This window comes from Pseudorca crassidens, chromosome 14 (assembly GCF_039906515.1).
Source record: "Pseudorca crassidens isolate mPseCra1 chromosome 14, mPseCra1.hap1, whole genome shotgun sequence".
NCBI classification, from domain to species: Eukaryota; Metazoa; Chordata; class Mammalia; order Artiodactyla; family Delphinidae; genus Pseudorca; species Pseudorca crassidens.
The window spans coordinates 72,309,764-72,323,216 of NC_090309.1; the positions used below are offsets into that span (position 1 = coordinate 72,309,764).

General features: G+C 34.1%; 1 protein-coding gene across 4 annotated transcripts in view; it reads left to right on the plus strand.

Annotated features, from left to right (window-relative positions):
- The window catches only part of ASXL2 (ASXL transcriptional regulator 2), a 133,776-nt gene that overhangs the window by 96,756 nt on the left and 23,567 nt on the right, over positions 1 to 13,453 (plus strand). For all 4 annotated transcript variants that reach the window (XM_067703506.1, XM_067703505.1, XM_067703507.1 and 1 more), the window contains 3 exons: positions 3,522 to 3,651; positions 4,452 to 4,595; positions 12,666 to 12,829. In XM_067703506.1, the coding sequence (XP_067559607.1) occupies positions 3,522 to 3,651; positions 4,452 to 4,595; positions 12,666 to 12,829 (438 nt within the window). The remainder of the gene's footprint in view (positions 1 to 3,521; positions 3,652 to 4,451; positions 4,596 to 12,665; positions 12,830 to 13,453) is intronic.

Genomic DNA, 13,453 nt, shown 5'->3' on the forward strand with positions numbered 1-13,453 from the left:
CCTTATACAGTTTTGGAATCAGGATTGTTCTTAGCATCTAAAATAAGTTGTATAGCCCTCTATTATTTTTCTGATTTTTGGAAAAAATCATAGAAAGTATTTTTTTCCCTGAAAGTTCTGCAAATCTCACTTTTACAACTGTTTTCCTAGCATTTCAATTTCATCTACTACTACTGATCTCTTGATTTTTCTGATTTTTGAGCCAATTTTGGAAATTACTTTTCTTAGAAAATGCTCCATTTCACTTGATTTTTTTTCAAGTATTGGTATAAAGTTGTACATAGTATTGTTTTTTATGTTTCTCTTTTGTTCATCAGTGTTGTTCATTTGTGATGTATCTTCTTTTTTCTCAATGTTACTTGCCGACTATTTTATTGGGCTTTTCAAAGAACTTGCTTTCTATTTTTTGAAATGCAAATTATCAGTAAATTTAAATTTGACTAATAATTAAGGACACAGACTAATTTTATCCTCAGATTAGTATATATAATACAGCTTAATTATAACCTCAAGCACAAGCACTGTCAAGTATGTGGGAAAATGACTACTTGTAGTTTGCTGGTGGAATATAAATTCTTATAGCTACTTTGGAGAGAAATTTTATGTTTATTAAAATTTTAAATGCATATCCCCCATGACTAAGTAGTTAAATATTTGGGAACTTATCTTAGAAAAATGCATGTATTCATACATACTTACATACACACACACACAGGAAAATGTTTGCATTAAAGTTTGTAATAGCAAAAACTTGCAAGTGGATATATATATATATATATATATATATGAATTCCTTAATAAACAGCGGCATATCCAGATGCTAGAAAATTATACAGGGTTAAAAGTTTACCTTGTAATTAAGTTTTTCTGTATGCATAGACATGGAAACATCACCACACTATAATGTTTAATCATTAAAATCAAGTTGTGTTACAACATTCATTAAAAACATACACATAGCCACATACATACCCAGAACAATAGTATATTTTTAATGGAAATATGAATCTGTATATACACAGAAACACATACATACAATGTAAGTGTAAAAAAAGCTCAATAAGGAAAAATAAATTGATGACTGTGGTTATCTTTGAGGATTGGGTAACAAGACTGAGTGGTGGGCAAAAGAGACTTTAGCTTTATGTTTGAATTAAATGGTAAAAATGTATTCATGTCATAACTGTTTAATTAAAATTTTAAGGGAATTCTCTGGCAGTCCAGTGGTTAGGACTCAGCGCTTTCACTGCTGGGACCCAGGTTCAATCCCTGGTCAGGGAACTAAGATCCCATAAGCTGTGTAGTGCGACCCTAGATAGATGATAGATTGATAGATAGATAGATAGATAGATAGATAGATAGATAGATAGATGGATGGATGGATGGATGAGATAAAATTTTTTTAATTATGGGCTTCCCTGGTGGCGCAGTGGTTGAGAGTCTGCCTGCTGATGCAGGAGACCCGGGTTCGTGCCCTGGTCCGGGAAGATCCCACATGCCGCGGAGCGGCTGGGCCCGTGAGCCATGGCTGCTGAGCCTGTGCGTCCGGAGCCTGTGCTCCGCAACGGGAGAGGCCACAACAGTGAGAGGCCCACGTACCGCAAAAAAAAAAAAAAAAAAAAAAAAATTTAAGTAGGTCTTAAAGTGTTTAAACCAAAAGTGCTTTTATTAAAAGATGTCCAAAAATTTGATAAGGTTAATTACAATCTGCCTGGGTATCCTGCAGCACTTGTATTTTTACACATTCTTTGCAAGAGTTTAAGAAGTATGAGATGCACTTTGTTATAAAGCAGAAACTAACACACCATTGTAAAGCAGTTATACTCCAATAAAGATGTTAATTTTAAAAAAAAAAGAAGTATGAGATGCCTCTTTTCCACAGAGAAAAGGCAAGTATTTTAGTAAAACTTGTTACCTTATTCGCGACATATATACTACTCTGTATTATTCTCCTGTAATCTCAGGAGTCAAATACTATATTTTCTTTAAGGAATACCAGTATGAGAAATTATATAAATTAGACTGTTGGTATATAAAGTAAGGCCTTGCCTCCAGTATATGTTTTTCATATTATTAGGTGAGAAAACGTATTTCAGTGTAAGTTATCCTTTACCCCAGTGAAGGTTTTTTTTGTTGCTTGCTTTTTAAATTTTATACAGAATTAGAACAGGGTTTGTAAGGTACTGAGGGAGGGGAAAACCGAGTACAGTTCTTAAACAGAGAGGCTGTAAGTTATTTTGTTTTCATCATATATCTGAATTTACATGATCATAGCAGAAATAGATAAGATTAAATGGTTCTATTAAATTTTGCATTAACTTAGAATGACCTAGGTACTGTGAATAGAAAGGAATGAATACTAATGGATGCCACACAGGAAGCTTGCAAACATTTTCTGTTTTGATTGCAAAGAATGAGAGACAAGCTGTATGTAATCAGTGATCAGACAGCACTGACATTATGCTTCTGCCTCACCTATTATAAATGTTGTAGGTGAATATAAGCCAGATACCTGACTCTCTCAGTTTCTTTTCTCCACTGACAGCTTAGATCAAGGAGATCAAGTGTTGCCACTGTGCTTGCATGGCATAGCCAGAGGTATATGTGAATGTGAAAAGGAGAAAACCATATTGTGAAAAGGGAATGAAAGACAAGTAGGCAGTTATTCCACACCTTTCTACATGATGGTCATGAAGGTTAAAGCTTAAACTGGCATTTTAATGAGGTCGTAGATGTTCAACTTTTTCCTGAAATGTAGTTTTACTTTCTTAGTTTGTCTTTTTTTCTTTTTAAACCCTTGAGTTTAAATATAGCCTTTATATATCTTTATGATTAAAATCTGGGAAGCTATTTGTCTTTCTGTTCATTCTAAATAGTTTAGTATATTCTCTAAACTGAGAACATCATGGAAATTAAAATATTCTGAAATAACCAGAAGGAATCACACTGTTCTTAGAGCCCATGTTTTCCAGTCTTCCTTCCCTTCAGTTTACTGCATTGCTATAAATTGCTGAGATTTATTTGGTCTTTGGGCCAAATCTTACTGCTCTTACCTGAGATCAAATTCAAATAGTTATTTGCAACCTTTTGTTCAAATGCAGAACCTCTGAAACATACGTAAGCTAAATATTTACATTTCTACATAAAGTTGATGCAAATGGGACTCTTCTTGGTCCAGGGCTTAGAATTCTGTTTTCAGAATGATTGAAAACATCTAATTCTCTGCTACTACAAGTATGAGAAGTCCATGGCTTACTGGTGATTTTTAAGCTCTAAAAATGTTAATGACAATTTCTCACATTTATTTAAAGGAGAACATTGGTAAAAAAAAAATCCAAACTCTTAAGGATTATTTAAGCCTTGTGTTTAATTAATTTAGTTTAGATTTTTGTTTACTTTGATGGATTTCAAAGAAATTCGATAATCAGCATACTCTTCTTCACCACTTAAAGTCATTTATTGTTTTGTTATTACTAAAAACGGATTTGTTTTGTTTCTTACAGTCAGTTTTCTCTTTATAGGCTCTAAAACAGCAACAGCAGAAGAAACAGCAGCAGCAGCAATGCAGGCCAAGCATGTCCATCTCCTCCAACCAGCACCTCTCTCTGAAGACTGTCAAAGCAGCCAGTGACTCTGTACCTGCCAAACCTGGTAGGCAGACTGAATGTCTTTTCAGTGAAAGTTTCTTTTTCCAGTATTTTTGTATACCAAATTCATATACTATATCCTTTATTTTTAAATTACTATATTATATTACTGCCAGATCATCAGTATAAATCCTTCTAGGGTAAAGGGGGAAATTTATGCAGAGTAATCATACGGTTGTTAAAAAATACATCATTGGGATTTGCATGTTAGAATAAGATCAATGACTAACTTCCAATATGTCTAAACTAATAATATTTGAAAGCCTCTAATTAGTAACTTTATAAAGCTGATGTTTCCAAGATGCTCACACTGAACTCTTCACTGGTTCTCTTCTTTAAAAATAAAAGGTTTTCCTAAGACTTCTTGATACATTTGGGTTTCCATTGGACATATCCAGAGGCCTTTGGATTTTTTGTTGTTGTTGCTTATTTTGTTTTGAATTTAAACTGGTCTAGATACAGGCTTTGTATTTTATTACACAGTTTAGTTTGATGCCAGCTGATTATATGAGTTGGCCAGATTTAAACTGTCTTGCAGAACTGCATTTTTGTTAGGAAGGAAATTTACCACCAGAAGCAAATAATGTGCTGGGAGGAGGAAAGGGATTTTATTTTACTTTTTGACTCCTAATTCTCAGACTCAGAACACATTTGAAGGGTCACATTGCCTCATACATAACTCCTTTGCTTAGCGTTGAATGATTTAATTGTTCATTTGATTGATTATTTGTTTCTGTTTATACCCTCAGGGTCATATTTTATATATATTTTTAATATATTTTTATATATATATTTTTCCCCTAGCGATATGGGAAGGAAAGCAATCTGACGGACAGTCAAGCAGCCCTCAGAACTCAAACTCTAGCTTTTCTTCTTCAGTTAAAGTGGAAAATCCTTTGCTAGGCCTGGGAAAGAAGTCATTCCAGAGGTCTGACAGGCTTCACACAAGTAAGTTTATTTACAAAGACCTCAGTTCTCGCACCTTAAATTTTCAACTCTGTGTTTGAAATACATCAACTGTTTGGCTTAATTACTCCTTCCTGTTCACCTTTGAGCTCTTGACTGTTTTCGTGTTCTTCCTATCCTGTCTATCAAACTTCATTTCAGAATAAGATCTGTTATCAGCCATTTTGTAGTTTATTTCTCTTTCTGACAAGAGGTTTCTTTATCCAGCATTATTTACCTTTTATCTCTGTGTACAGAAAGGTAGAAGGGCTTATAATTAAACATGGCAAACTGAACCCCTTTTCCTGCTTCCTCTAAAATCCCACTATAAAATGAGAATATGGAAATACAAAAGATTAAACCCATTAGGGTGAAGAAAATAAGGAGATAACAGATGGACAGGAAATATCAACAGATTTTGAAAGATAAAAAAACTGGATAGAGTCTTTCACAGAGCTGAGGAGCAGATGCCAGTAGTCAGCAAGCCAGCTGAGCCTGTAGAGCACCAGAAAGGTTTATGAATTGGAGATACCATATCAAGGATTGAGATATCTTTCTCATAGTAGAGAAAGATGAAGCATAGGGTTGAAAAGAAAAACCTTTGAAAGTTAATAAGAAGAAGTTTGATGCCTCAGCCTAGCAGGAGACAGGAGATTTATTTTGAGGTGAAATTAAACCATCTAGACTTGAGATTCAGAGACACCACACATAACTGAGGACAGATAATGAGGCAATGTACCGGACTCAGGGAAATCAAGTAAAATACAAATACTAAATAGTGAATCTCCTGCTTGCTTGGTTTCCAGAATGTTAGTAGTGAGGCATATTTCTACCTCCATTACTCTGTTCCTCCTCCACACCTATGCTTCAGCAAGAGATTGTGGGATTGGTACCTAAAGAAATTGAATAGTCTCAGAAAAAAAATCTCCAGGCAAATTTATAGATTCACAACTAAAAGAAATCATCTTGATCATACTTCTGTGGAGCTCACCAGTCTACAAGATGCACCCAGGCACCCAAAATTTTCAGTCTTTTTAGTGCCTCTCTTTTACTTGTGATTGCTAAGGATCACCTTTGAAGAAAACCTCCATCATGAGAGAATCTGAAATACAGACTCAGAAGAAACAGACAGTTCAGGAAGGAGAAAACTTAATAAACAAATAACTTCAAAAACTATAATATCCACAGAAAGAAAAGATGATACTGCATCCATGAAAGAACAGAATACTATTTTAAAAATCAGAAAATAAAGAGTACCAGGATATTAAATAACATGGTAGCAAAAATAAAAAATTTTAGTAGAAATACTAAAAGTTAGAGGTGAAGACATTTCCCAGAACATAGGTCAAAGGAGAGAGAAGGTAAGAAAGTAGGAACACCAATCTAGGCTGTCCAGTGTCTTAAATAGTAGGAGTATTAGAAAGGAAGAACAGAAATTGAAAGGAAGGTAAATGATAAGAGAAATAATACAAGAAAATTCTGTAGAATTGAAAGCCACAGATTCCAGACTGAAAGTACGTGATTCCTGTCAAGAAACAGGAACATAAAGAAACCTGTTCCAAGACCATTCTTTTGAAATTTCAAAACATCTAGGATAACGAGAAGATTCCAAAGAGAAAAAAGTAGTTCACATATAAAGATTCAAGAATTGGGATGGCAGACATGTCAACAGCAACATAGAAGCTAAACGATAGTGCAGCAATGCCAACAAAATTCTAAAGGAAAGTTATTTTACATTCATTTATATAAGACAGACCCTTCCAAAGTATTAAGCGTGAGAATAGAATTAATATTTTCAGACAAGTTCTTTGTAAAAATCTGGTTTGAATCTAGGTGGGATTGTACATTGGTACATTTTTCTTAGAGACAGTATCTGCCTTAAACTGAATATGCCCTTTGAGCATCAGTCGCACTGCCAAAGATTAAAAATATTCATTTATTGGGACTTCCTGGTGCTCCAGTGGTTAAGACTCCATGCTTCCAAGGCAGGGGGCACGGGTTCAATCCCTGGTCGGGGAACTAAGATTGCACATGGTGTGTGGCGTGGCCAAAAATTAAAAAAATAAAAATATTCATTTAGTCAACAAATACTTATAGAAGGTATACTAATATGCCAAGCACAGGTTTAGGGCCCAAGAGATGTGGTGATAAACAGAACAAAGTTTCTTCCTTATAGAGCCAATATTCTACTTAAATTCAGTTAAAGTCACAATTTTAGTGTCTTCATTCAATTGCAGTTGAAACGTGGAGTTACAAAATTAAAGTATGGGCCAAGAATTTCTGACTTTCATAACACAACAAGAAAAATCAACTATAAAAAAAGAAGGCATGGTATATTTAATTTTGACCTAATGGCCAAGAAATAAATGAAAATTCATCTTCTTTCATGCAAATAAGGTTGTATGAAAAATAAATGAGTTCATACATGTCAGTGTTTAAAATAGTGCCTGACACTTAGGAAGCCCTATATAAATGTGTTTACTGCTGCTGTCATCGATCATTGTTGTTATAATTACTACTAATATTTCAAATTTATGGAGACCTGCATTTTTGGAATACTGATAATGAACTTTATAAGTGTACTGTAGTTATTCAACACAGAATTCTGTGTAGATTGGATCAAGCTTGTTTATCTGAAAAATAGTTCAGCCTTTTCCCCCCCTTGTTTTTTGGGCTGCTTTTGGTATGGCTTGATTTATTAATAATTGAGAGAGATGTGTTGAAATCTCCTATCCTAATGGTGGCTTTGTTCAGTTCTCCCTGATGTTCTATCAGTTTTCATTTCACATATTTTGAAGCTACCTTATATTAGATATTTTCAAGTTGAAAATGTTCCTGGTGGATTGAACCCCCCCTTTTTTTTTTACCTTGTCAATCTCTGATTAAGTATTTTACTTAAAGTGTCTTTCGTTTGATATTACTAGTGGTGCACCAGTTTTCCTATGGTTAGTTTTTGCCTGTTACATTTTTACTTTGTTCATTTCTATGTCCTTGTACATTAGGTATATCTCTTTACACAGCATATAGCTAGCTGAATTTTCTTTATTTTCAATTCAATATGTAAATCTTTTTTCTTTGGTGAATTTTATCCATTTATATTTATTGTGATTGTTAATCTATTTGGACTTGTTTCTACAATCTTATTTTTTTGTTGATCGTTGTCCTGATTTTTTTGTTTGTTTCCCTTTTTTTTTTAATGAATAAGAAATTTTTTTTGGCTTGCCTCGACTTTTTTTTTTTTTTAATTTTTATTGGAGGGATTTCCCCGGTGGTCCAGTGGTTAAGAATACGCCCTTCCCCTGCAGGGTGCTCAGATTCCATTCCTGGTTGGGGAACTAAGACCCCACATGCTGCTCAGTGCAGCCAAAATAAATAAATAAATAATTTAAAAATTTTTTTTATTGGAGTATAGTTGATTTACAACTTTGTGTTAGTTTCAGGTATACAGCAAAGTGATTCAGTTATACGTATACTTACATTCATTCTTCTTTAGATTCTTTTCTCATATAGGTTATCACAGAATATTGGGTAGAGTTCCTGGTGCTATACAGTAGGTCCTTGTTGGTTATCTGTCTTATATAGTAGTGTGCATGTGTTCATCCCAAGCTCCTGATTTATCCCTTCCCACCACATTTCCCCTTTGGTAACCCTAAGTTTGTTTTCTATATGTATAAGTCTGCTTCTGTTTTGTAAATAAGTTCATTTGTATTTCTTTTTAATTATATTCCACATATGAGTGATATCATATAATATTTGTCTTTGTGTTTCTGACTTCACTTAGTATGATAATCTCTAGGTCCATCTATGTTGCTGCAAATTGCATTATTTCATTCTTTTTTATGGCTAATATTTCATTGTATATATGTACGATGTTTTCTTTATCCATTTCTCTGTTGATGGCCATTTAGGTTGCTTCCATGTCTTGGCTGTTGTAAATAGTGCTGCAATGAACATTAAGGTGCATGTATCCCTTCGGGTTGTGATTTTTTTTTTTTTTTCCAGATATATGCCCAGGAGTGCAATTGCTGGGTCATATGGTAGTTTTTAAGTTTTTTAAGGAGCCTCCATACTGTTCTCCATGGTAGTTGTACCAATTTATATTCCCAACAACAGTGTAGAAGGGTTCCGTTTTCTCCACACAGTCTCCAGTATTTATTGTTTGTAGACTTTTTGATGATGGCCATTCTGCCTGGTGTGAGGTGATACCACATTGTAGTTTTGATGTGTATTTCTCTGATAATTAGTGATGTTGAGCATCTTTTCATGTGTTTTTTGGCCATCTGTATGTCTTCTTTGGGGAACTGTCTATTTAGATCTTGTGCCCATTTTTTGATTGAGTTGTTTTTTTGGCATAGAGCTGCATGAGCTGTTTGTATATTTTGGAGATTAATTCCTTGAGAATTTCTTGAGACTGTCTTTTCTCCATTGTATTTGCTTGCCTCCTTTGTCATAGATTAGTTGACCATAGGTGCATGAATTTATCTCTGGACTTTCTATCCTGTTCCATTAATCTATATTTCTGTTTTTGTGCCAGTACCATGCAATTTTGATTACAGTAGCTTTGTAGTATAGTCTGAAGTCAGGGAGCCTGACTCCTCTAGCTCCATTTTTCTTTCTCAAGATTGCTTTGGCTGTTCTGAGTCTTCTGTGTTTCCATACAAATTGTAAACATTTTTGTTCTAATTCTGTGAAAAATGCCATTGGTAATTTGATAGGTATTGCATTGAATCTGTAGATTGTATTGGGTAGTATAGTCATTTTGACAATATTGATTCTTCTAATCCAGAAACACGGTATATCTCTCCATCTGTTCTGTCATCTTTGAATTCTTTGCTCAGCATTTTATAGTTTTATGAGTACAGGTCTTTTGCCTCCTAAGGTAGATTTATTTCTGTGTATTTTTTTCATTTTGATGCAGTGGTAAATGGAATTGTTTCCTTAATTTCTCTTTCTGATCTTTTGTTGTTAGTGTATAGGAATGCAAGAGATTTCTGTGTATTAATTTTGTATCCTGCAACTTTACCAAATTCATTGGTGAGCTCCAGTCGTTTTCTGGTAGCCTTTAGGATTTTCTGTGTATAGTATCGTGTCATCTGCAAACAGTGATAGTTTTACTTCCTCTTTTCCAATACAGATGCCTTTTATTTCTTTTTCTTCTCTGATTGCCGTGGCTAGAACTTTCAAAACTATGTTGCATAAAAGTGGCGAGAGTGGACATCTGTATCTTGTTCCTGATCTTAGAGGAAGTTCAGTTTTTCACAATTGAGAATGATGTTAGCTGTGGGTTTGTCATATATGGCCTTTATTATGTTGAGGTAGGTTCCCTCTATGCCCACTTCCTGGGAAGTTTTTATCATAAGTGGGTGTTGAATTTTGTCAAAAGATTTTCTGCATCTATTGAGATGATAATATGGTTTTTATTCTTTAGTTTGTTAATGTGGTGTATCACATTGATTGATTTGCATATATCGAAGAATCCTTGCATCCCTAGGATAAATCCCACTTGATCATGGTATATGATCATGGTATATTGTTGGATTCGGTTTGCTAGTATTTTTATATGTTGTTCATTTTAATTCCTTCATAGTTTTTTTCTCTCTCTGCTGGGTTTCATATACATTCTATTTCTGTTCAATTAGTTTTAGGTGTGCAACATGATGATTTATATATGTATATAGTGCGAAATGATTACCACTGTAAGTAAACATTCATCACCTTACGCAGTTAGATTTTTTTTATCTTGTGATGAGAACTTTTAAGATTTATTCTTTTAGCAAAAAAGTGGCCATCTTGATTTTCTTCCAGAACTATGGAAGTACTTTATAACAATTTAGAACTGATCTTTTTCTATTTGGACTTAAATAATATTATTATCTGACATTTCGCTCCTTTGTTTTTAATCTCACAGATCAGGCACTAGAATGCTATTGTTTTATGCAAGCATGTCTATCTTTCTCCATTGTATTCCAGCCCATCCATCTGCAGTGATTTTCCTTCCCGTAGTACAGGTTTTTGAGAACTTTATTTAGAGCATGTCTCTTGGTAGAAAATGCCCTCAATTTTTGTTTATTTCTATAAATATCTTTGTTTTATGTTCATTCTTGAAGGAGAGTTTAGTATACATATCATTATAGATTGTTGGTTATTTTCTCTCAGCATTTTATAGTTAACCCATTTGTTACAGATTCCTTCATTGTTAAGATGCTTGCTGTTATTCTGTTCCTTTTTAGGAAATCTTTCCCTTCCTATGGATGCTTCCAAGCTATTTCTTGTTCTTTGATGAGCAGTTTTACTAAGCATGGATTTCTTTTCATCCTGCTTTGAATATGTTTTGCTTCTAGATCTTTAGGTTTGTGGTTTTCATCAGTTCTGGTAAATGTATTGCTGAAAATTATTCAAATGTTTCCTTTTCCCATTCTCTTAATTTCTTCTTTCTGGGTCTCCAATCAAGCACACATGTATTAGACCTTCTCATTCTGTCATTCATGTTTCTGCTAAAGCTCTCAAAATGTTTTATCTGTCTTTTCTATATTCTGGATAAATTATTTGGCTATAATTCCCTCCTGTTTAATCCACTCATGGTATCTGATTTCAACAATTTTTAAAATTTAGTTTTTCAAAGTCTTTTTGTTCATTCCTGATTATTTTAGCCTCATCTTTACAATTACATTCTTTACTTCTTTAATTATTTTATACATAGCTATTCTGTATTCTATGTATGTGACAGTTTCAGTGATAGTAGTACTTCTAGGTCTAAATCTTTTATTTCTGGTTACTGCTTATTTTCTGTCATATTGGCATACCTCCTGGTTTGTTAGGGTAATCTTTGTGAGGCAGTGCTGGATTTTAATTTGTAGGAATCCTATGGGCCTAAGTTAAGGGGAATCCTTTCCTATCAAGGGAGATGACTTTTGTTTGTGCCAGGAGCCAGAGGTTACCCACATCCAGGACTGTGTAACTTTATGCAAGTATTCCTAATTGTAGAATTTATGGATCTTAGATTCCTATGCACCTTAAAATTTTGCTGTGTGTTGTTAAATTTTCTTCTAATAAGATTATACTGATTTCAGCCCCACCAGCATTATTTGAAAGGGGTTTTTGCTTTTTCTGTGAATAGTTCCATCACCATACTGCAATATTTGCCATTTGATAGACAAAACATGTTCATTAGTTTAACTGACATTTCTTTAAATATTAATACCTTAGCAGCTGTTTATGGTTAGTCAACTATGAATTGCATGTTCATTCCTTTTGCTCATTTTTCTCTTGATGATGTTTATCTTTTTCATGTTGATTTATAGATGCACATTTACTATCAAGAATAGTAACCTTCTGGGACTTGCCTGGCGGTCCAGTGCTTAAGACTCTGCCCTTCCTTTGCAGGGAGCATGCGTTCGATCCCTGGATGGGGAACTAAGATCCCGCATGCCGCGTAGGGCAGCCGGAAAAAAAAAAAAAGAATAGTAACCTTTTGTCATGGCTTGCAGATATTTTTCCAAGTTAGTCTTTTTTTTTTTTTTTGGTGCAAAAGTTTTAAACTTTGTACTCAAATCCATCAGTGTTTTTGAAAGACTGAAACCTTCCTATTGTGAACAGATTTTCTGTTGACTGCTAAGCTATTCAATCATAACATTTTTAGCTAATGCAAATAAAATTGATGAAAATAATTATCACGGGAAGGGAAAAAGAGCCTCAGTATGATTTATATATATATTTGAATTTTTCCATTTTTTAGTCATTCTGTGTATGTGTTATTTATTATAAACTTCCCTAGTGCCATTGAGAAATGATCGAGTCTCAAACATAAAATGTATTTTTAGTATGGGAAAAGATGTACTTTTACAGACTTTATTCCATTTTTGCAGGGAAGATAACTTATATTCTTTTATCCTTTATGAACGAACAAAACTTGGCTTTGTTTATTTCTGAGAACCTTAAATGTTACCTTCTTCACGGTGTGATATTTTAAAGTACTTACAACCGTGGTTTTTTTGCACTGCAGAGGAAGGTATAGTTTAGCTAGAAACAGGAATGTGAAGGAGGCCCAAGTGATTCTTTTCCATATTTTTATAGGGCAAATGAAGAGGACTAAATGTGCTGAAATTGATGTTGAGACACCAGACTCCATTCTGGTTAATACAAACCTACGAGCACTAATCAACAAACACACCTTTTCAGTCCTTCCTGGAGATTGCCAACAGCGACTGCTTCTACTACTTCCAGAGGTGGATCGACAGGTGCGTTCTTTCAGGCATATCAGCAGTTTTATAACCCATCTGGGGCTTCCTTCAATCATTACCTTTAGAACTCCTTAAGACTTTTTAAATGGCTTTTGTGTGTACCTGTAAAGAAGTGATATCAAAGGTGTTAAGCAAGAAATAATATTTCTTAATAGGTTGGCCCTGTAAGGCTCATAAAGGAAAAGAACCCTCTTATCAGAAATGTCAAGATTATGGAATAAAATTTGTCTAGCTATCATATTAGGATGTAGACATCCGCAGAATATAGTTCAGGAGGAAGAATTGTCTTAAGGCATTACACTGGGGTTTTTGAATGGATTTTTGATGGGATTAAGAATGTTAATTAATTTTTCCTTCTTTTGTTAAATTTTTCTAAAACAAACATTTATTGCTTCAGTAATAAGTTTTGAAATCCAATATAAGTTATACTCCTTAAAAAAACAAAACAGTACCCAGAAGAAATGTCAAAGGTTTGGAAGAGTCTAGGCAGGGACCAGAGAGGTTTAGGTTGGTCAGGAATAAGGCAAAAGTCTAAGACTTAGGCTTTCATCAAGGAAGGAGTGACTAGCAAGTCACTCTCCCTTTTGATCTTCTGTTTCCTCCTCTGCAAAAGGATCATTA